At 34.8% G+C, this 24,917-nt stretch overlaps 1 protein-coding gene across 15 annotated transcripts in view; it reads right to left on the reverse strand.

Moving 5' to 3' along the window:
* The window catches only part of WRN (WRN RecQ like helicase), a 128,023-nt gene that overhangs the window by 54,861 nt on the left and 48,245 nt on the right, over positions 1-24,917 (reverse strand). For all 15 annotated transcript variants that reach the window (XR_014829940.1, XR_014829939.1, XM_085000172.1 and 12 more), the window contains 9 exons: positions 23,749-24,172; positions 21,682-21,762; positions 19,172-19,307; positions 17,849-17,924; positions 15,741-15,808; positions 15,350-15,458; positions 14,680-14,748; positions 9,494-9,576; positions 5,725-5,831 (listed from right to left, as the gene is read on the reverse strand). Coding sequence is in view for 13 of the 15 variants with exons in the window: in XM_085000172.1 (XP_084856298.1) it covers positions 5,725-5,831; positions 9,494-9,576; positions 14,680-14,748; positions 15,350-15,458; positions 15,741-15,808; positions 17,849-17,924; positions 19,172-19,307; positions 21,682-21,762; positions 23,749-24,172 (1,153 nt within the window). In the remaining 2 variants the exon portion in view is untranslated. The remainder of the gene's footprint in view (positions 1-5,724; positions 5,832-9,493; positions 9,577-14,679; positions 14,749-15,349; positions 15,459-15,740; positions 15,809-17,848; positions 17,925-19,171; positions 19,308-21,681; positions 21,763-23,748; positions 24,173-24,917) is intronic.

A 24,917-nucleotide genomic window follows, 5' to 3' on the forward strand; every position in this document is an offset into this window, starting at 1 on the left:
CTCAGATCCCGCATTGCTGTGGCTGTGGCATAGGCCTGCAGCTATAGTGCCGATTCCATCCCTAGTCTGGGAACTTCCATATGCTGCAGGTGTGGCCCTAAAAAAGCAAAAAAAATAAAAAAAAAAGAGAGAGAGAGGTAAAGAAAATAAACAAAAGTTATAAACTAGGGTAAAGCTTAAAGATAACACACAAGCTGGTTATGAGAAAGGTGTCCATATATCCTGGTTTGCTCGGATGCTCCCAGTTTATCCTGTCATCACAGCATAGTTATTAATAGCCTGCACCCTTTAATTTTCAAAAGCAAACCAGTGTGGGTGATAAATTACCCTGTCATTCAGTTATATCAAGTTCTTAAGTCATGGAACTCTTGTTCTTTACGCCGACAAGCCTTGGTTTCTTTGGTAGTGAGTACCAAGCTTTGTGAAAACAAGCAACAAAATGTAAATTAATCTTGTGACTATAAAGAATAACTTAGATGTATACTTCAACAGTACCGCATCTACAAATTTTAAGAACTATTCTGCTTCTAAATTTGGGTCATGCAGCTAATTCTAACTCTGTACTCCATGACAGTATTCTTCATTCATTTATCCACTCATTCCAAATAGTTACTGAGAGTCTACCACGTGTTGATCTTTGTGAAAGGACTGGGGCAAAACTAATGGAAAGATCCAACATGTCTTTCATGTTCTTCATAGTTCCTGTTACTTAAATTAAATAGAATTTTAAGGCTGATGTAAACCCATCTACCTGGCTGCCCTTTTTTTTTTTTAGGGCTGCACCTGTGGCATATGGAAGTTCCAAGGCTAGGGATCCAACAGGAGCTACAGCTGCCAGCCTATGCCACAGCCACAGCCAAGCAGGATCCGAGCCACATCTATGACATACAGCACAGCCACAGCAACGCCGGATCCTTAACCCACTGAGCAGGGTCAGGGATTGAACCCACAACCTCATGGTTCCTAGTCAGATTCATTTCCGCTGCGTCACAATGAGAATTCCAGGGTGCTCTTTCTTGAGTCATTTTGTCAGATTCTCTGCAAACAAGAATCTTTACGGAAAATGACTTAGTGATTTTTTGCTATTTATGAACTTACTGAAATAATACGGTGTAAAGCACTGCAGGTTTATACTAGTTGTCCCAGTGTCACTGAGACTCAGAGAAAAAAAGCACTGAGAACAGTGAGGAAAATGAGAGTCCAACAGCCACCAGGTGGCATTTTTCACCACTTAGCTAATAAAAAGGATTCATGAAAACACTAGGGAAAAAGGCTTTCTTGGCCACTGCCTGACAAACATCCTGTGCTATAGTGAATCATCCCAAGAAATGAAAATGATCCAGTGGAACCAACAGCCTGACCTAATAAAAGACTTAATTCAATGCTGAAAAGTATTTCAGAACTGCATTAAATATTTAAAAGTCCTTCAACACAATCCTTCTAGAATTAACGGCCTAGGAAAGGATTACAGAAAGCAATCTTCCTAGTTTCCAAAAGCTTACTTTAAACCATTCTAAATTAATCAAAAGCAGCCCTCAAGGAAGGCTGAGCCTAGTGACTTTTGCCATACAAACATCTTCTTCCTCTATTACAGGTACTGTTAACACTACCAGTCTTTCTATATTATTCATACTATTCCATACACCACGTATTTGTTTGGTACCTACTGCTTCTACTTTCATAGGTATGACTAAACTCCTTTACTGGACTACATGCTACTTTCAGGCAGAAACTTCTTGCCATTTGCTTGAGAAACTAGCACAGTGTCCCACAGGGTAGCTTTGCTGGCTCTAACACTCATTGCCTATGTGGGAAAGTTACTTCTCAGATTCTCGGCTTTCTCATCAGAATCCATTTATTCAATTACGCAATTATTTATGAAACACCCACTGTGTGCCAAATCTACTGTGGTAGATTTTATAAACCAGACCCACAAAGAATATTGTAGTGTGGACCCACAGGCCATAGATAAAATATAACATGTTAAATTAAACAGTGATAAGTGCTATTTTAAAAACAGCAAAGGAATACAATGAATGCAAATGGCTGGGGGAAAAGAGTTAATTTGAAATGTTTAATATGTTGGCCCAGGAGGCCTATGTGAAAAAGTAATACTTTAGCAAAGAACTGAGGGAAGTAAAGGATACAGCATGTGAACTACCTGGGTGAAAATTATTCAGAAAGAGGGAAGAGTGGGAACAGAGCCCTAAGATAGGAGGATACATGGCACCTTTGAAGAACATCAAGGAGAACAAACAGTGTGGCTGGAAGCCAATGAATGAAGAGACAAGCAGCAGAGGATGAGATCAAAGAGAAAACACTTAAGATATGTTGTGTTTGTCTTGATGCAGAGTGAAATGGTCTGCTACCAGAGGGTTTCAGCAGGAGACATGGTCTGTCTGACTTCTATTTAAGAAGTATCACTCTGGATGCTGTACAAAATAGACTGAGGAGAGGAAGAGGAAAACAAACCAACCAGGAGGAGGCTGGAATAGCCCATGGGAAAGGAGATGGTGGTTTGTACCAGGTGGTAGGTAGCAAGGATCAAGAGACAAGTGATTGTATTCCATATATATTCTGAAGATGTTTGAGATTTATTTACTCTTTATGTGGGGTAGACTGTTGAAAATAAGAAGGGTTGAAGAAAATTCCAAAAATCTTGGCCTGAGCACCAGGCCAAGAATGGAGTTGCTACTGAGTGAGATGGGGGAGACTGAGGGAAGAGCTGGTCTGGGATGGAGAGAAAATATCTGGAAGTTGGGAACAGGTTGTTTGAGATGCCTCTCAGGCATCTACGTAGAGAGATGGTGAATACGCAGCTAACACTTATATAAGTGTGTGTGTGTGCACATATATTAGTCTGTAAAATGCTTAAAATAAAAAATAGTAGGGAGTTCCCATTGTGGCGCAGCGGAAACTAATCTGACTAGTACCAGGATGCAGGTTCGATCCCTGGCCTTGCTCAGTGAGTCAAGGATCCGGCGTTGCCATGAGCTGTGGTGTAGGTTGCAGACGTGGCTCAGATCCTGAGTTGCTGTGGCTGTGGTATAGGCCAGCAGCTGTAGCTCTGATTGGATCCCTAGCCTGGGAACTTCCAAATGCCACACCTACAGCCCTAAAAAGCAAAAAAAAAAAAAAAAAAGTAATAACACCAAATACTAGCAAGGAGGGAGAGAAACTGGATCACTCATATATTGTAATTATACAAACCAACATATGAGATAAAACTCTATAAAACAATGCATACATATACAGACACTTGTAAAACAAGAATAAACTGTACCAGTGTCATATTCCTATTGCTGGTATCAATTCAGGGTGAGGGCATACATTTGGGAGTTGTCAGTATATAGATGGTAGTTAAAACCCTATGTTGGATAAAATGACCAAGAAGTAGGTATACAGGAAGGAAAGAGAATGCATCCAAAGACTAAAGTTTTAGGCATGCCATGTTAAAAGGGCAGAAGATGAAAAAAAATAAGCAGAGGAAACTGAGAAATAAGAGATAATAAGGAAGGAGGGGAACCAGGGGAGTGTGTTATCCTACTGCTAAGAGAAGAATTGTTTCAATAAGGTAATGAAACTAGTGGTTACCTACTAGTGGGTAGGGGGGAAGGGGCAATAGAGAGGTGAGAGAGTGAGAGGTACAAACTACGGGGTATAAGGCTACGAGGATATACTGTACAATACAGGGAATATAACCAATATTTTGAAATAACTACATGGGGTGTAACATTTAAAAAAATATATTGGAGTTCCTGTTGTGGCTCACCAGAAATGAATCTGAGTAGCATCCATGAGAACACAGGCTCAATTCTTGGCCTCACTCACTGGGTTAAGGATCCGGCATTGCCGTGAGCTGTGGTGTAGGTCACAGACGTGGCTGGGATCCCACATTTATATGGCTGTGCTGTAGGCTGGCAGCTACAGCTCTGATTCAACCCCTGCCTAGGGTCCTCCATATGCTGTAGATATGGCCCTAAAAAGACAAAAAATAAAAATAGAAATAAAATTTAAAAGTATATTGAATTTTCCTTAATTTTTAAAAAAAGGTAATGAACATATTTATGCTGCCATGTTGTTATGAGAGTAAACCAAGATAAAAGCATTGATCCAAGGCCAGTCCCATAGTTGGAGCTCAATTCATATTACTTCGATTCTCTTTCAGGATATACTTGCTGATTCAAATGTTTTGTTGAAGTAGGTTCAAGTGTTTTGTTGGTTTGTTTTGTTTTACTGTAATGTCTGCTCCAATCAAATTTTTATGAGAAGAGCTAACAAAAAAGAAGCCTTATTGAAGATAGCTCTCAATAAGCATGATTAATAAGTAAAGAAGGTGAAGGAGACAAACGATCAAAAGAATAACAATTTCTAATACCTTTTCTAGGTTTACTCATACAAGCCAATTCCAAAATAAACCATCTGATTCAATTTATATAACATTCTTAAAATAATAAAATTATAGAAATGGAGACCAGATTAGTGGTCACCACGGGTTGGGGTTAGGGGTAGTGAGGATAGTGAGTGTGCCTGTAAAAGGACAGCTCCAGGGAACTTTATGGTACTGGAATAGTTCTGTAACTTGATTGCAGTGGTAGTTAAATCTACATATGAGATACAACTGTATAAAACAATGCACACAGAGAGAGAGACACTTATAAAACTAGTGAACTAAGAATAATATTCTACTTGATGCAGTTTTGCAAGATGCCACCATTGGGGAAACAGTATGTAGAAACCCCCTGTATTTTATTTTATTTTATTGTCTTTTTAGGGCTGCACTGCAGCATATGGAGGTTCCCAGGCTAGGGGCTGAATCGGAGCTGTAGCTACCAGCCTACACCACAGCCAGAGCAACACGGGATCCAAGCCGCCTCTGCAATCTACACCACAGCTCAGAGCAATGGCAGATCCTTAAACCACTGAGCAAGACCAGGGACTGAACCTGCATCCTCATGGATGCTAGTCGGATTCGTTAACCACTGAGCCATGACAGGAACTCTTTTTTTTCTGTACATTATTTTTTACGACCACCTGTGAAGCCATAATTTTCAAAATTAAATAAAAAATAGTTGCCAATATTTTAAGTTTTTAACCTATTTGTGTAAAACATGCCATTTGTACAGAACACTCATGTAAAATTTTGCTGCTCTTTATAATGAGAAAAGAACATAGAATTCTCTAATACTAAAAGCTTCATTAAAATCCCCTTAGAATAGTTTGGTTTTTAATATGACGCAAGGGGTGATGATGCTTTCCCAGAATTAGAGTCAAAAGGACACATGCATGATGTATCACTGAGAAGGCACAGAGTCTAATCGTTCTAGGACAGCACTCCACAAACTATGTCCCACAGGCAAACCTGGCCCACAGCCTGTTTCTTCATGGCTGATGAGCAAGGAAGAGTTTTTACATTTTTAAAGGGTTAAAAAAAAAAAAAAAAAAAGAGAGAGAGAGAAAAAAAAAATATGTGGCCCATAAAGCCTAAAATATTTATCTGGTTCTTTTAGAAAAAGTTTGCCAACTCCTGCTCTATAATATTCCTATAAATTACACACCAACCTTAGAAGGAAGCCAAGGTTAGATTTTAAAAAATTCTTTCCCCTGCTACATCATTCATTTGCCCTTCCATAGAGAAGCTGTCAGCTTTTTGGCCATTCCCCAATCCCGGACCCTCCCTCGGTAAGAAAGTCACTTCAAGACATTGCACTTGGTAAAGCTTACCAACGGGAGTGCTGACTTTAGGGAGCCCAAAGTTCTGAATGAATTTCTAAAATCATGTCCCCACTCAGAAATACAGTGAGCCTCATCCACAGCAATAACTGTGATACCTATAAAAAAAAAGAAAATATATATAAATGGGGAAAATTAAAGTTCAAAAAAGGTTATAAACTGCTGTAAATCATCATCACCATCCTTACTTAGAATATATAAATATTACAGGAAATAGAATAAATAATTCAAATCAAAGTATTTGGTTCATATAAAATATAAGCATAAATACATCAGATAAGACAAAAAAATCATTACTGAGAATAAATTAAATGAGGGGAGATATATGGATAAAAGGCATATGGATAGAAGAGGGAAAGATGTATTTTTCAAACAACGTATTTATTGAATTTCAGATTTCATCATTATTCCTCAGAGAAATTAATTACTTACTATTCATCCTCAAAGCTATCACTCATCTGCAATGATAAGGCCCTAAAAATAAGGAGCTGTTCTATTTCTCTTTGGTAATACTTTCAATTTTATCTCATGGATTAGCTATCAAAAGAGATAGAAAGAATCAGCACATTTCTACTGAGATTAAATGCATCACTGTTTATGACTGATCGCATATTATTTTGCAGAGTTCTTCTGAAATGCCAGTTTTGGAAGACAGGATGACAAAATACTAAGTACAAAATAGTACACTATGTACAAAGTAGGTAAGAAGGAATGTAATTCGTTCTTTCTTCGCCTTGCAACCTGTCTGCTCCACTCCTATGCCACACACCCACAATCAAGAGTGTGTAGTAATGCATTTCAGAAGAGGGCCTTATTATATAACCATTCACTAAAATGTCTTCAGATATTTCAAAATAATGACAGTTGGGCTTTGGCCCTTGATTACCAAATTAATTCTTAAGACAGATAATAACTTTTTCCTTCAATGGGGATGAGCACTACTTGATACTTATCTATAATGTTTTGCCACTAGTGGGTGATTAAGGCCAAGTGCTCTGAAGTCAGACTACCTAGATGCATAACCTGGCTTACCATTTATACTAACTTAAGCATGCTACTTAAATGTCCAAGTGTCGTTTCCCAAAGTAGATAATAAAAGTACCTAATAAATTTTTACTCTGAAGATTAAGTTATTCACATAAAATGCTAAGATAGGGCCTGGAATAAAAAATAGATTAGTTTAAAAAAAAACTATTATTATTATAGTTATCAAATGCTCACTATGTTCACACTTTTCTAGGAATAAAATGATTAATAAAGTGCAATCCATGATCTTGGGGAGCCCACAACTCTAAAAGAGGAAGACAGACGTGCAAATAATTACAATTCATTGAGACTACCAACTACAATAAGGTTGGACAAGAAAAAAAAGAAAGAAAAAAGAAATCTACTAAATAAGAGCAAATACAGATTGATTAGCATTAAAATTCTCTTTTTACTGCTGAGTGGCTGGGGAAAATTCAATGTTACCATTACAATTATTTGTCTTTAGAAACTAAATGACCCAGATTTTAAATTGAAGAGGTTAAAACTAAGATGATAGCTCCTCCCTTATTTAAAAACCTTCCTTAAAATTACAGGTTTGACTAACTAGCTTTTATTGGAGCTGAACTGTATCCCTCAAAACCAGTGGAGGCAAGCTTCTGCCAATTCGTAACTTCAAATATGCAAATCCAAGTGTCTGACCAGGTCCAAGACATATTTCATTTTGGCACACCTGTCATTCAAGTCTTACTTCCAAAGTAACAAGACAAGTATAGGTGTGTCTGCTGTTTTGGGGGTTTTTCGTTTGTTTTTTTTTTGACTCTTCAGTGATACTAGTCAGGTTCATTATCACTGAGCCACAGCGGGAACTCCCAGGTGTGAAGGCTTTTAAAGTGTCTCTATATAAAATTCTGTTTGCTGCTTCTGCTATAAACCCATACTACTTAAATAAGAACACATCATAAAAATCATAAATCTGATTAGCTAAATGTCAAACTACTACACATATAAAAATATATATATTTACTATTGCAAACATTCTATAATTTCCCACAAATAAAAATATTTCAGAAAGAATTTATCCTATTTTGTTCAACACTGACAGTCAACCAAAAACAGCATTTTCATCTATCTATGCAGAGTATCAGCTCTAATAATTGCAGTGTTCATATTTTAATCAATGCAAAAAATAAATTAGAGAATCAGAACTACCTGTCAAAAGATCTAAGTAAATACTGAAGCTAATTATTGATTAGCTTATCCATATCCAGACCACTATGGACATAGACCCTAACTTTTACAATAAAAGAATTTATATATCTAGGGTTGTTGGGTTTAATCTGAAGTAAGATAGTCATAAAAACTTCATACAACCTAACAGAAGAAACACCAAATTTGTATCTTTGCAAATTGTGTTTTCCATTAAAAGCAAAAATATAAATGCCAATAAGGGAGTTTAACAGCTAACTGATGCACTTTTTTGATAATATATTTAATCCAATGTCAAATTCCACCATCATTCTCTTGTTGATTCTTTTTTTGGCCTCACCTGAGCATGTAGAAGTTCCCAGGCCAGGAATCAAACCTGTACCACAGCAAGCCTTAGTAACGACAATGCCAGATCCTTAACCTGCTTGTGTCACAAGAGAACTCCTTTTGCTGATATTCTAATATATACTACAAAGACATATATTTGTTTCCATTACATTCTTAGAACAACTATTAAATGCTTCCCTAGAGTTATACGCAAGTAACCATCAAATGAGATATTGCAGTGTTAGAAACTTTACCTACAACAATTACTTTAATACATAATAATAAAATGAGATCATATTATTTAGAAACTAAAATTGGTTGGTTCAACTGAATGTTTGAAATATGTGCAATTGCAACAGAAGCCATAATTACAACTCTGACAACAGAGCCTAACCATCAAGAAAGGAAAAACAAAAAAACAGACAAAAATGTTTTAAGGACAAAAAAAATGGTGCCAGCGACTAAGCCTATATTTACATTTTATAGGAAACAGACTCTGACTTACTAATTCTTTAAATTAATCATACTCACTCAAGGCAAATAAGCAAAGGTATCGTGGTTTCAAACTGATTACACATCAGAATCACCTCTGAAACAAACTGGATGCTGACAGCACTAAATCACAATTTTCAAGGCTGGAGGATCCTGTATTTTTCTAAAGTCTGAACAGCGATTCTCATGAACAACAGGATAGAGAACCACTACATTGATTCAATTTGGATTCAGACTATGAAAAGGGGGGAATTATAATTTCACAGAATTTAAGATTCAACAATATTTTTTCAGCAGCACTTGTGGCATGCAGAAGTTCCAGGGCCAGGGACTGAACCCATGCCACAGCAGTGACCCACAGCAGTAAAAACATTGGATCCTTAACCCATTGAGCCACCAGGAAACTCTACCAATAATATACTTAAATGCCTACAATGTGCCAGTCACTGCACTAAGGAAATATAAGTAAATAATAACAGCATTTTTCCCTGAAAAGTTTACAGTCTAGCAGAAGAAAAGATATATAAACAGGTAATTATAATGCAGGAGCCTAATTTCTATGGAAGAAGGAATTATGGGGTACTATGGGATAGGACAAGAGAGACACCAAATTGGAGAGGCAGAGATTTCCTGGAGGAGAGAGCGGATTTAAAATAAGCCCTAAGAGCAGTGAAATCTGATATTGATCCATAAGTTTAAAGAATATCTCAATTTAATAAATACTTACAGATTCTGTCGTACCACTTACCAATATTAGCTTCAAGATGCTGGAGTAGGTCCAAGTTACCTGAACAGAATTCTGGAGTTAAGTATACAATGCGGTATTTTCCTCTGTAAAAACAAAGAAAGAAAGAAACAGGAAAGAAAATACAAAAACAATCACCTAAAGAATACAACTGAAAACCATAACACCTGATAAATTTTTAAATAATACATTATGCTACCTACTAAAAGCAAAATGAACGTTATATATGTGTATATATCCACATATATTGGCTCTTTGATTTCAATTCAATGCATCAAAATAAAACACTGCAATACCAGTCAGGGAGTACTCGGCATTAAGGTGCCACTGGAAGCCAACTTCTAATTACCAGCAGTTTGGCCTCAAAACTATAGTGCTTTAGTTAAATGAGCAAGCCTACAGAAAACCTTTTATGTGTTAGAAATCCACCCACTTACCACCCTCTTGGAGAACTACAACCCATTAGCCTACCCTTGATTCTTTCTCCATGATTAAACCCACAGTACCCATGCTTCTCCTGTGTATTCTGCTCTCTTGCCTACATCTTCTTGGATATGAGATTCAAAGCATATGAAAGTCAAGTCACTTAGTCTCTATCCTAGAATCAGGGATCTGACCAAGAAATAACCAGTCTCCAAGTAGGAAGACCTGTAACATGTTTAAAAAAAAAAAAAAAGAAGAAGACGAAGAAGCTGCAGAGCAATCTACTTTATGACTAGAAAAGCAGAGAATGCTTACTTCCTCAGAGAGAAGAATGAGGAAGACACGCAGCAGCTACAGATAAAACGAAAGCCGTAGTATATTTTTAATACCCATTCTAGTCTCCTCCTGAGAGCTGGCTAATTTCTTTTCAGAGGAATTCACAAGACAGCCTTGTATTCTTAATATAAAATTCAACATTTGCTTAAACTAGCCTGACTGATCTCTATTCTGGGCAGACAGAATCCTAATTAAGACAATGTTTGCAACAAAGGTTAGGGCTAGGGCAAAATATGTATATAGAGTCTCTTTTCCATTCTACCAAGTGAGGACATAGATCAAGTTAAATAAAATGAAGCAATGAAATATGAAAAGACTTTGAAATATTTACTCTATTGTGTGCCAGATGTGGTCCTTCCACCAGGAATTAGGAACAAAACACTTAAGAATAAAATAGATATGCTTTTAATCTCATGAAATTAACTCAGTATTCTAATTAACACAGGAAATAGTATAAATAATTAGCTCTGATGCTAGACTGTCCAGGTTTGAATCTCAGTTCTACCTCTTTCAACCCAAGAGATCTTAGGCAATTACGTAACTCCAGGGTGCCTCAGCTTCTTCAGTGTAAAACAGTAAGAACTGTAAATTCTGAGCAAGGCCAGGGATCAAACTGGCACCCTCATGGATGCTAGTCAGATTCGTTTCCACTGAGCCATGAGTGGAATTCTTTAGATATCTAGATTCAATGTAAACCCAATCAAATCCCTGCTGGCATTTTAGCTGAAAAGGTGATTCTGAAATACTTACGGAAACACAAAGGACCCAGAAGAGGAAAAAAAAAACTCTGAAAGAACAAAATTGGAAGACTTGTACTCCCTGATTCCAAAGCTTACAATCCAAGCAGACAAAGAGATTGATATAACAGAAAATAGAGAGTGTAGCAATAAACCCACATATATTTATTCAATTTATTTTTGACAAAGGTGCAAAGGCAATACAGTGAAGAAAGGATAGTCTTTTCAATGAATGGAGCTAGGACAAATGCATATCCCTATGAAAAAAGGAAGGAAGGAAGGGAGGAAGAATTGTACTCAATACCTGGTACAATATACAAAATTTACCCAAAATGGGCCATAAATCTAAACAAAACTATAACAAAACATAAAAGAAAATTTTTGTAATCTTGAGTGAGGCACCAAAAAGTAACAGCAAAAGCAAAATCCAAGAAAGAACAAATTGACAAATTGGACATTATCAAAATGAAAAATGGCTGCTCTTCAAAAAAGCTGTTAAAGAGAATGAAAAGTCATAAACTTGGAGTTCCCGTCATGGCTCAGTGGAAACGAATCTGACTAGCATCCATGAGGGCGCTAGTTCGATCCCTGGCCTTGCTCCGTGGGTTAAGGATCTGGCATTGCTAGAGCTGAGGTGTAGATAGCAGACACTGGCTCGGATCCTGCGTTGCTGTGGCTGTAGCGTAGGCCAGCAGCTACAGCTCTGATTTGACCCCTAGCCTGGGAACCTCCATATGCTGTGGGTGTGTCCTAAAAAGAAAAAAAAAAGTCATAAACTAAGAAAATGTTTGCCAATCATATATTAAAGATTTATATTCAGAATATATAAATTACTATCAAAACTCATAAGGAAAAAACAAGAATGAGCAAAAGATGTGAATAAACACTTCCTCGAAGATATACAGATGGCTAATAAGTATATGAAAAAATGCTCAACATCATTAGTCATTAGGGAAATGCAAATTTAAAGCACATTAACATACTATTAGAATGGCTAAAATTAAAGACTGGCCATAGCATGTGATGGCAGAGGATATGGAACTCTAAGACACTGCTGATGAGAATGTAAAACAGTACAACCACTTTCAAAATGCCTGGCAGTTTCTCAAAGTTAACACATATTCAACATATGACTCAGAGATACTACTCCTAGGCGTGCACACAAAAGAACTGAAAACATATGTTCACATAAAAATGTGTACGCAAATATTCATAGTACCATTAATCATAACAGCCAAAATGTGAAAATAACCTAAGTGTTGAATCAATGATGAATGAATAAAATATGGTATGTCACACAATGGAATATTATTCATCCACAGAAAGAAGTACTGATAACATTATGCTAAGTGAAAGAAGCCAGACACGTAAGGGCACATACTATATGAACCCATTTATATGAAATATCCTAACTAAACAAAGCATTGAAACAGAAATTAGGTTAGTGGTTGGAAGCGGGTGGGGGAGAGACAATGGGGAGTGACTGCCTTGTGATATGGAGGTTTTGCGGGGGATGGGGGGTGATGATAAAAATGTTTTGATAGTGGTGATAGTTGTACAACATTGTGAACATCCTAAAAATCACTGAACTTCACATTTTTAAGATGACTGAAATGGTGAATTTTGCTTTTTTTTTTTTTTTTTTGCTTTTTTGGAGGTTTTCTACTTGTGGCATATGGAAGTTCCCAGGCTAGGGGTCCAATTAGAGCTAAGCTACCAGGCTACACCACAGCCACAGGAACTTGGGATCTGAGCCATGACTATGACCTACACCACAGCTCACAGCAACACTGGATCCCCAACCCACTGAGCCAGGCCAGGGATCAAACCCACATCCTCACGGATACCAGTCAGATTTGTTTCCACTGCACCACAATGGGAACTCCAAAATGGTCAATTTTGTATTATGTAAATTTACCTCAATTAGAAAAAAAAGTTAGACAACTGTCCACCACATGACCTAGTCATTTCATTACTTGGTTTATACCAATGATGTGAGAATATATATGCATGCAAAGACTTGTATACAAATATTCATAGAAGCTTTATTGGAATAGCCCCAAACTGGATATAATCCAAATGCCTATCAACAGGTCAACAGATAAATTATGGCATATCCATAGATGTAATTAGTTAGCAATAAAAAGAAATGAATTATTGATGCATGTAACAACATGGATGAATCTCAAAATAATTAGGCTGTGTGATTTAAACCAGACAAAAAAAAAGAGAGTACATACTGTATGACTGATTCAGCTTATATACAATTTTAGAAAACATAAGCTAATCTACAGCAGCTAACATATACACAAAGCAGATCAGTAGTTACCTAGTGAGTGCGGTGGAGAAGGCAGAGAAAGGTGGGAGGAAAGGATTGCAAAAAGGTCTGAGTAAACTTTGGAGAGAAGTTTACTTTGTGTTTATTATCTGGATTGTAGAGATGGTTTCATGGGTGTTTTTATGTCAAAACTTATCAAATTACACATTTTAAGTATGTAAAGTTTTTTGTATGTCAATTATATCTCAATAAAGGTGATTAAAATGTTTAAGGAGAAAAGCAAACACTCGTTCAAAAAAAGATTTTATAGGAATATTCATAGCAACTTTATGAATAATTATCTAAAACTAGAAATAACTATTAATAAGTAAATGAAAAAACAAATTGTGTTAATTTCATATAACAAAATAATACCACTGATACTTGTAAGAACATGGGGAATTCTCAAAATATGGTGCTGAACAAAGGAAATGTTAAACAAAAGAGTTTCCATGGCATGACTTCCTCTATATGAAGTTCTAGGACAGACAAAACAAAAGCATGGTAGAAAACACAGAACTGTGGTTTGCTTTCGGATAGTGAATAGAAGGACAGACTGAGAAAGAACATGAAGAGACTCCCTGGAGTGACAATAATATTCTACATCTGGCTAGGGGTTTGGGTTACCTATTTGTATGCATTTATCAAAACTCAGTAAATGCACGTTGATGTGTGTAAGTTTTTATAAATATATATATATATGTTAATATAGGTTAATATATATATATGCACAAACACTTGAGACATTATTCTTGTTAGGAATTATGTTATGACAGGATTGGTGGGGCAAAAGATCTAAGAATCCAGTCCCTGCTCAGCCCTTAATTCATTGGGTGACTTTGGGCCTATTCTTTCTCTGGGCCTTGGTTTTCTCATCTGTAAAATGTAACAAAACTGATACTCTCCAAGATCTTTTCCAAAACCAAAATTTTAAAATTCTATGATCATAATGCTAGCCTTCTACTCTAAGAACTGAATATAGGCTTATATGAGTTTGAAAATTTTTAAATTAAGAGTTCTATAATATACTATAAAAAGAAAGTACATTTTAAAATTATATACATTTTGTCTATTTATTTATTTTTATTGCTTTTTAAGGCTGCACACGTGGCATATGGAAGTTCCCAGGCTAAGGGTCCAATCAGAGCTACAGCTGCCAGCCTACACCACAGCCACAGCAATGCCAGATCTTTAACCCACTGAGCAAGGCCAGAGATCGAACCCGCATGCTCATGGATACTAGTCAGGTTCTTAATCCCCTGAGCCACAACAGGAACTCCCTGCCCATGCATTAAACAAAAATTTTTTGTGTAAAAAACCCTCCTACATACCACAGACACCTGATCACATGATAAGAAATCATACAAATTACTTACAATTTAATATCCTCTAGAACATTTTTTGACTGTGCTGATCCAAGAAAACAAGCTGAAATGTTGGACATTCTGTAAGAAAAAAAACAAATATTTTGGAACCATGTACACACTACACATGTCAAGTTCGTTTTTAAGTGAGAAGGAGCAAAGAAATATAATGTCATACATTCTCTTCTTTGCAATCTCTTTTTGTAACTCACTAATTTGATAAATTCCTTCAAGGGCTGTATTAGAAGATAGATTGCTGAGGTATGTTTTTCAAAAAGACTGCAAAAGATTGCAAGCTCAAGTTAAAGAGATCTAAATTTTTTTTCACAACTAAAAAATACACTTCCACTTACATACTACAAAGCAAACTAAAGAAGGGTAACCAAAGGAGAAGAGAAATTGGCCATATGCAGTGTAAACTGGCATTAAAGTTTGCTCTTAAAAAATTTTTTATTAGGGCTATCTGGTAGCCTCGAATAGAGTTTTCTAGAACTCTAGGAAAAAAGTAAGCTCTAGTGCAAGAGTATCATTTATTATAAAGTACCATTTATTACTAACAGATAAAGCAACACTTCTGTGTCACTGGGAACTAGATTTTAACATACATGATAAATCAAATAATTTCTTCACAGGAAGAAAAAAAAGGGAGGGGTGGTAATGTGGCAATGAAACCATTACTCACTCAAGCTGGAGCACTTGGTCTTCCATCAAAGAAATAAGGGGAGAGATGACAAGGCCAATCCCACCTACAGAGACAGGTGGGTACTGGAAGCACAAACTCTTTCCATACCCTTAAAATAAAAATAATACACTCAGAGAAATAAAACTTGGTGCTTTGATTTCCTCTTACAATGTACGTATATGAGATAGATGGTGACCACTACTGTGCTACCTTCCAAAGAGCTAATTCATACAATAAATGTGAGCATCTATCCTCAGCTCCGTCTCTTCTATATTTTATACCATCTGTATACGTATTTGTATTTTGAGAGTTTAAGGAAAGATGAAGCATTTCAAAACCTTTAAGTTTTATTTTTTTAAAAGATTAGGTTATTTGCTTGAGTACAACTTACCAGTTGCCATGACAACAACATTATCTCTTCTTTCTTCCAATATGGAATGAATCACTTTCCACTGAACCCTGGAGAATGAAAAGCAAAAAGCTGTCTGTTTTATCAAAAAGAAACCCAAGGGAAACCCATTTAATTTTTTCATTTCCCCTAGAATTTTTTTTACATTTTTGAGCTTCAATAAAAATATATGGACCCTAGAACTTTAAAACAAAAGCCCCATTTGACCAACCTCCCATTCAAGCTGACTGAACAAGTAGGATTTCTACTGTATATGTATTAAGTTTTATTTTATATATCCAAAGTATAAAATAAATTCCAAGCTTCATCTGAGGTATTCAACAAATATCACTGACTTAAAATAAATAAGAGGAGTTCCTGTGGTTGCTCAGTGGTTAACAAATCCGACTAGGAACCATGAGGTTGCAGGTTCAATCCCTGGCCTTGCTCAGTGGGTTAAGGATCCGGCGTTGCTGTGGTGTAGTTTGCAGATGCGGCTCGGACACTGCATTGCTGTGGCTCTGGCTTCAACCCCTAGCCTGGGAACCTCCATATGCAACGGGAGCGGCCCTAGAAAAGGCAAAAAGACAAAAATAAATAAATAAATAAAAATAAAATAAAATAAATAAGAGAAATGCTCTAGGTGCAAGGAATGATTGAAGACGGAAATGAAGGAAATTTCTGGAGTGACTATAATAGTCCATATTTTAAAAAGGATTTAAGTTACATGGGTGTGTGCATGTACACTTAAGATCTGCAAATGTTAAACACTTAAGGATAGACCATTTCCCTGTGTGTAAATGTTAGCTTTAAAGTAAAAAAATAAATAAAACATAAGAGTTCCAGTTGTGGCTCAGTGGTAACAAACCCAACTGGTATCCATGAAGATGCAGGTTCAATTCCTTGCCTTACTCAGTGGGTTAAAGATCTGGTATTGCCATGAGCTGTGGTGTAGGTCGCAGATGTGGTTTGGATCACATGTTGCTGTTGCTGTGGCTGTGGTTTAGGCCGGCAGTTGCAGCTTGGATTCAACCCCTAGCCTGGGAACTTTCTTATGCCACAGGTGCAGCTCTAAAAAGCAAAAAATTAAAATTAAAAAATTAAAAATAACTATAGTTAATGACTTACATGCTGAAATACTTAGAGGGAAGAGCAAGGAGTCTATACTTGTGATACATTTTAAAAACAGAATAGATTGAAAAGTAGATAGAGAGATAATATGTGATAAAGCAAGTACAATAAAATGTTAACAGTGAGTTAATGATGAATATACAGTTATTCATAGTAAAAAAAAACCTTTCAACTTTACTATATCTTTGAAATTTCTTTTAATAAAATGTTGAGGGGAAAATCAATTGGAAAAGTGATTTTCTAGTATGCTGATAATGATCTATTCTTTCTTATCTAAATGCTGGTTACACTGAGTGCCTACTTGGTAAAAATTCATTTATATAAACACTTATGTGCATTTTTCTATGTGTAGGACATAGTTCAATTAAAAAAATTTTTTTAAGGTCAAAAGGAAAAAGGAAAGAAATGCTTCCACGAATTAAATTTTAAATTCAAAAAAACCCCACAAAATTTAAAAATATAAATAAATAAATGTAGAGTTTTATTCAAATTTACTTGTTCTTCATTTAGTTTGTATTCATCTCATTTTAATACTTATAAATGTACCCCCTTGGATGTAAATATATTTGACTATGTTAAAAATGATATGATTATCACCATTTTCAAAACTACTGTCTTATGAATTTGTACTACATCAACATGCTTTGCACAGTAAGATGCACAAAACAGGCACACAGATACTTATTTAATAAAATACAAGTCAACATTAAGATTAATTTATTAATGTACTTAAACTAGTTTCTACCCAGAGCTCTCTATAGTATGGAAAACCATTTTCCTCACTTATAAAAACAATCTGCAGACATGAATTTTACATAAAAATTACTTCAAAATAATTTTATAGTCACTCAGAAAAATTACAATGTGGCATGTATAAACTAAAATGAAGTTGTACTTTTCCTGTTAAATGGATGGATTATTTGCCTTTCTTGTGAAGGAAATAGTAAATATGCAATTTAATTAACTGAGATTATACTCACGGTTTAAAACTGGAATGGCCAAAGTATGTCTTGAGGCAATTAATTTGCTTTGCGGTAGGTTCTGGTAACAAGTAGTCTTAAAATAAGGTAAAATGGGCATTTATGTGAAAATAGAAGTGCACAAAGTGAGAGGCAATAAGTTTATTTGACAGACTTCTTTTAAAGAAAATAGTAGTAGGCATCAAAGGTCACTGTTCAGTCTTTTACATTCAGCCAATTTTGTCCTCTGGCTACCAGTCATGACTTCAGGTAAACCTTAAATTAATTACCTAATACTAAGGATTAGAACTTTGTTGTGATTCATTTTGCCAGCTCCCTCCCAAAAAATGCTTTGAAACTTGCTATACTTCTAAAAACTTACATTTAGAGCCACCTATGGCAAGCAAAACACTAATCCAATTTCAAAATATAACCTACTTTCTATTAATAGTAAGCAGTAATCACATTACTGTCACAAATAAAATCTATAGATAAAAACAAATCTCCACTTTAATTACCACTCCACAAAATCTCTGACCAAAATTCCAACTGCATAGCAGAATGGAACTATGTTAATTTTACCCCACTAATTTTCATTTTTTTATCAGGTATAGGGGTTCATAAATAGCCAGGAAAGAGCAAAGCAAAAGAATCAAAATAATTCATCACTAAACAAATGAATATTTGTCCCAATTGAATATAAGAAAACAAAAGAAAAAAACTTCCTAAAAATTTTCATCTACTTCCCACCTACAAAATGTATTTTAAATTTTCCCCATTATAACATTGATGAAATCTAGCTCCAGAGAGTTCCACTCTATGAGAAGACGCCACGGCTTGTCATAATGAATAACATCACTCACACTTAAATTATAGAAGATTTATTTAGTGGATTCTTTACTAGAGTTGGCATAGACAGGATGAAAATCAGTCCATGTTGGTATTTGATATTGTGCCATTTGTTTTAAGTAATAAGCCCCTGAAGGATAGATATTATGCATCTATGCTATTTGTAATAATAATGTTTAATATAAGTAATTAACTTATGAGTTCTTATTAATGATTTTTTTGATTTTGACAAACAAAATATAAAATTCCAGATGAAAAGTTTCATGTCACCTTGTTCACCATATGACACAACACTTCTATTACTTTACTTTCTAAATAGTAAGACTGTGCTCTATGAAGACCAAAGCACCGAGGGATTTAATGACAAGGTTTTAGGGCCTAACTAACTACATGTCACAAAATCCTTGACCTCCAAAATGTTTAAAACCTGGACCCTAATTTAAAATCAATGGTAGGTTATCAGAGATGAGTCATTTCAAACATCATAGTGCTTACCTTCTTCTTCTTCTTCCTCTACAACAGCTTCATTCTCATCTTCATCTTCTTCCAAAGGAAGACCCAGATTTCCTTCCATTTCTCTGCATTTTGTATGATTTGGATTTACTGTGCCACTATTTAGATTTTCTAAAGACTGAACGTTTAAAAGAATTTTTAACAGCAAAATCATTGACAGTTTTGTATCTTTTTCAGCAAACACAAAAGAAGTATTATTAACAGAGCCTACAATTTTGTTCAAAGCTGGCAGATGTGCAAGCAATACCACAAAAGAACATGTGTGCTCCAGTTTAAATATGTGCACAAGAATGGTTTCTAAGGCACAAAGCCAAAGATGGAATGCTGCCAGCATAAAGAGGATTCATTAATAGCATATAATGAACTGCCCCTGGGGAAAATTATCATAAATTTTGAATCTAGATTATTTTTTCTTTATCATAATTGAATGTTTTCAATTCACAAGTGGTAGATCTGGGTTTTTATTTTTGTAATAAACCTCTCTATATCACGTGTCAGTCACATTCTTTTTGAGTAAGCATAAGGTTTAAACTATAAGCAAACAATAAATGTGTTTTTGGAATTGTCAAAACAAAACAAAAAGATTCAAATAATTTTAGGAAAGTAATATTACCAATGTGGAATAAAGTTTATTTGTTGTCATTTTGGCTTGATATCTGATTTCCTCCCCAAATGAAGATTAGATAATCTAGTCTTCAACAAACCTGAGGATGTTTCAGTATTGCTTCATTTGTAAAATTTCTCACTGAGAAATAACAGGAAGCATTATTAAACCACAGTTCTGATTTTCTCTTTACAGTAAACCTTCCATCTAATAAGTTTAAAAGTTTTTTGTAAAAGTGTACTCATTTCAGGACTAGAAAAGGAAAAAAAAGCAATTCTCTTCCTGATTTTTTCTTCTAATCAACAACCATACTTAGAAAATATTTTGGAAAAAAGTTCTCTCAGATGAGGATTCAGGTTGCCTTCTAAGAAGTTCAATATATAATATAAACTTGTAGATATCTGCAAGTTTCCTATAAATGCACTATTTCAATAGTACTCCTCAGAGAAATGGTTGATCATTAAAGGAGTATGAGTTCTTATTTACATTCTTTTTATTCCTGTTACCTAATATTTACTAAACACTTAGGAAATGCTAGGCTCCTTAGTAAACTCTTCATAAGTAACACCTTAAAAACAATTACAACTGGGAGTTCCCATCATGGTACATGAGCTATGGTGTAGTTCGCAGACACGGCTCAGATCTGGCATTGCTGTGGCTGTGGTGTAGGCCAGCAGCTTGTAGCTCCAATTAGACCCCTAGCCTAGAAACCTCCATATGCCGTGGGTGTGGCCCTAAAAAGCAAAAAACCAAAAAACAAACAAACAAAACAACAATTACAAAAAGCTAAGAAACTTGTCCAAAGTCTAATAAAGGAAGAAGCTAGAATTTGAACCCACATTTGCATTCAGAATCTACATTCATAATCACTACCCACTACACTCTCAAAACTAAAGAATCAGGAACGTATTCTTATTTCATAAAAAGAAAAATCACATCAACTGAAAGATGAGGACTACAAAGTATGCATAATGGAGAACTTCTGTGTTTTTCTTCATTTTTCACTAAATTTAGCTTTTTTTTTTTTTTTTTTTTTTTTAGTTTTTTTCTTATTGTACATCCTTGGTTCATAAGACCAGACAAAGAAATTGGAGGATGAGTAAAAATGTAGAAAATATGTATATTATAAAATAATACTTTCAACTTTGATAATAGGAGAAAACTGAACCATTTAAAACATCAGAAAATTATATATATATATAATAAATAGAAAACATCCACAGCAAATAAAACCAAAGAAAGTAAAGAAGAATATGGAATATAAAAAAACAGAACTGCCAAATAAAGGTGGATATACATGGATGGGAAGAGAAACCTATTTCAATACTGGAGAACTGAATCACTACCCATGTTCGAGGAAAAGATTAAAAGAAAGTAAACTAAGAGGGAACAGAAAACATATTTGTATATCTTCTAGTACATAAAATTAGTTACACTACCTCTGCAACATTATTCACAGACCATATGAAGAGAGAAAGAAATATAAAATGGGAGTTCCCGTTGTGACTCAGAGGGTTAAGGACCTGAAGTTGTCTCTGTGAGGATGCAGGTTTGATCTCTAGCCTCGCTCAGGGTTAAGGATCTGGAGTGCTGTAAGCCACAGTATAGGTCAAAGATGCAGCTCAGATCTGGTATTGCCATGGCTGTGGTGTAAGCCCCAGCTACAGCTCCAGTTCAACCCCTGTCAGGGAACTTCCATATGTCACAGGTGCAGCTTTAAAAAAAAGAATGAAAGAAAAAAGAAATATGAAATGGAAAACAAAATCTAATGTTACATAAGAGATAGCAATCTCATTGTGGTGGGACTTGTTTAGAAATACGTAATAGTTTACTTAATTAATGTCCCATGGATAGAACTGGAACTAATTTTCCATAATTTTAAACATACCTTAAGCATCTCCATTTCTAAATCTTCATCACTCTCAATTACATAAGATATATCCTCTTCGTTGTCCTTGGAAGACAAATGCTTAAAAAAAAAAAAAGCACGTCAAACATTAATATCCAGTATAATTGACTCTATACCCTCTTTTCAACAAAATAAAGCTCCTATCCACTAAACATTTATAGACCCTTCCTATTCTTCTCTGATAAATTTATAATACATATTTATATATTTATATGACAGGTTGAAAGGGAGGGAGAGAATAGAAGAAAGAAATAAACTAAAAACAAAGAAAGAAACAACCAAATAAAAAAGAGAAAAAAAGAAATATAATTGGAATGATAAAAAGATAAACAGACTTGAAATGAAGCCCACACTCTCTAAATGAGAGTACGGAGTGACAAGTTAACTATGGTTAAAAAAAATCTCAAACTGTTTTTCCCAAATTTTTTGAGTACAAGAACCTCTTTGCAATATTGAAAAAAATCTGTACAAAGCCAGTAACAGCTATAGCTGTTCTCATATCCATTGATTTTGTAAAAGATCACAAAAAGCTACTATGACTGTAATAATACCTTTACAATAGCATCTACATGATTTGAAAAACAGTCAGATAAGTTATTTATTCAGCTATTGCCAATGTTTGGATCAGAGGAAATTACAAAAATCTGGTAAACCCCACAATGCAAGTGTCCAAGGATAGGAACCTGTACAAAAGAAAAATAGAAGAATCCAAAAGAAAATCTAATCTTTAAACTGGAATTCAAGAAAAGGATGTACAGCCTTGATTAACCTGCAAAAATTAAGCTTTAAAAAAGATTTTTAAATGTTTTATATGAAGAAAAATTCTTATTTTTTAAATGGGGTCTTTAATGAATTTTTAAATGCTAATAATTATCACACAATAAAAAATGGCAATAATTGAGGTAAAAGACGTCAGTCAAATCATGAAATCCTGATCATAATTCTGTATAATTTATGAAATATATCACTTTGAAGTGATACGAAATCTCTATAAAGACAAAAGTTAATGCAGGTATTAACAAAAGATATTTCCCAAAAGGGAAATCTGTTTTACAAAAGGTTGGTATGATAACGGTTTGAAAATGTTAAAATAAAACACATCTATATACTTACAGAAGTGATTGCTAATATAGTTACCAAATATAGAGAAATACTGAGACTCTGTCATTAGAACACTGAGGAAAAAAATCCCGCTAAATGTCTTTCAAAACTAATTTTAAAAATTTAAAACTTAGTTTTTATAAAAGGAAGTTGATAAAATTCTACCAAAAACAGGTAATTTTTTAATGGGATAAATAGTATACAGCTAATATATCTTTTTGTCTTCACAATAAGAGAAACACAGTGATTTCTCTATTAAAATTTCACTATTTCAAAAAATATGCTTAAAGTAGCCAGTATAAAAACATAATCTCACAAATTAAACTCATCAATCAGAACACAATAATTAGAAATCTAAACATGAACTTGAGAGAAAATATAGAATGTTTAACAATAATCTATCAAGAAAAAGACATAGGTTACTGATTCTAGATGACAATAAAAGTTAGTGTCAAGCAAAAACATTAGTTTATGAGAAATCCTCCCAGAATATCAAGTAAAGAACATCAATATGAAGAAAAAAAGTAATTTCGAAACTCAAGTTTGGAATAGTAAACTCTAGTAGATATGTAGGGAATCCCTAAGAACAGGTATATATTAAGTAAAAAACAGGAGAAACACTAAGGAAATTATAACAAATGTGTATTGACACTAAAAATCTTTGCACTATAAAATGCTGCTTATTATACTATACTAAATCAGGAGTAGCAAACTATGGCTCACAAGCCAAACCCAGCCCACTTTCACTTCTGTGAATAAAGCTTTATTGAAACATGGACAGGCCATTTGCCTACAACTGCTTTTACACTGAATTGGCAGAACTGGGTAGTTAAAACGGAACTGTGTTGCCTGAAGAGCCTGAAATATTTACTATCTGCCCTGCTACAGAAAAAAATCAGCCAACCACAATCAGTGCATAAAAAATGTTTTCTCTTTATTTAGTACCTCAGGAGAGCTGGAAGTAATATTACTAAGATTTTTTTCCTTAGCCTCTTGTTCCAAAAGTTGCAGTTCATATTCCGTAATATCTAATGACATCAAACAAACTCTTTCTGTGTTCTCTTTCAGCTCATTGTCTTCTTCTAGTCCAGTTTCAAATCCATCTTCTTGATTAGCTTCATTTCCAAGGACATTTTCTCCACCATGTTTAATTAAATTATCAAGTGTTCTGTGCCATGCCTCATCTCTAACTTTAGTAAAAAAATCATATATTGTAATTTGTTTCTGTTGTACTTTACTAGCAGTTGGCTCTTGCAATGGTAATAAGTGAAAACTACTGATGGGACTCAGTTCATTTCCAGTAGAACCAAATATCATCTTCCTCAATGAACACAGATTTTCTGAAATATCCTTCAATAGCATAGAAACCCTAAAAAAAAATTAAGAAAGGTGAATTCAACTTTAATTGTGTTAACTATATAGACAAGTTGTAATGCTTTTTACAGAGAAGAGACTTTTACTTAAAAAGGACACACAGTTGTTTTTCATATCCCCTTTATACCCACTACAAGTCTATAGCCTCTAGGGTACTCTCTAGTACAGCAAGGTACTTCCACATTCAGCAGCTGACTTGGGTGCTTACCAACTGCCCATGCTGTTTAATCCTAAATTAACTGTTTATGGTGTCATTCCTTATCCATACTTGGCCTTCATGTTAAAGAGATCTCCAAGCTTGTCAAACTATATTTATAAATGAAAAGCAAATATGCTCTGGATGTGGCTTCATGCACTCCACTGGAAATGCAGTTCAATGAGCCTCAATTCATACTTATGGCATGTATTGTGGCTGTATTATTTTATGTTCGCCCCTGGTTTAAAGGTGTAACCTAAGTAAGTGAAGTAATGCTGTAGACTTGTTACAAAGAACCTGAAATTAAAGATTTACACACTAAAACTTTGTTTTCACACTAAAACTACCTTTATGAAAAATGAATCCACTATTCCCCATTCTTAAATTTTAAGAGAACCTACTTAGCTTTGATTATTACAAAGCAAAGCCTCAAGCACATGTAACTTACATTCAGTAGATATTTTAATTTCTAGGAAAAAAACTCAAATTCCTGTGAACAGTAATTTTTCAGGTAAATGATGATTTTTCTTTTCATGGAAGGAAA

This window comes from Sus scrofa, chromosome 15 (genome assembly GCF_054392235.1).
Source record: "Sus scrofa isolate SSC_HxYL_T2T_F1_AM1 chromosome 15, Sscrofa_HxYL_maternal_Yorkshire_Landrace_v2.0, whole genome shotgun sequence".
In the NCBI taxonomy this organism is placed as follows: domain Eukaryota; kingdom Metazoa; phylum Chordata; class Mammalia; order Artiodactyla; family Suidae; genus Sus; species Sus scrofa.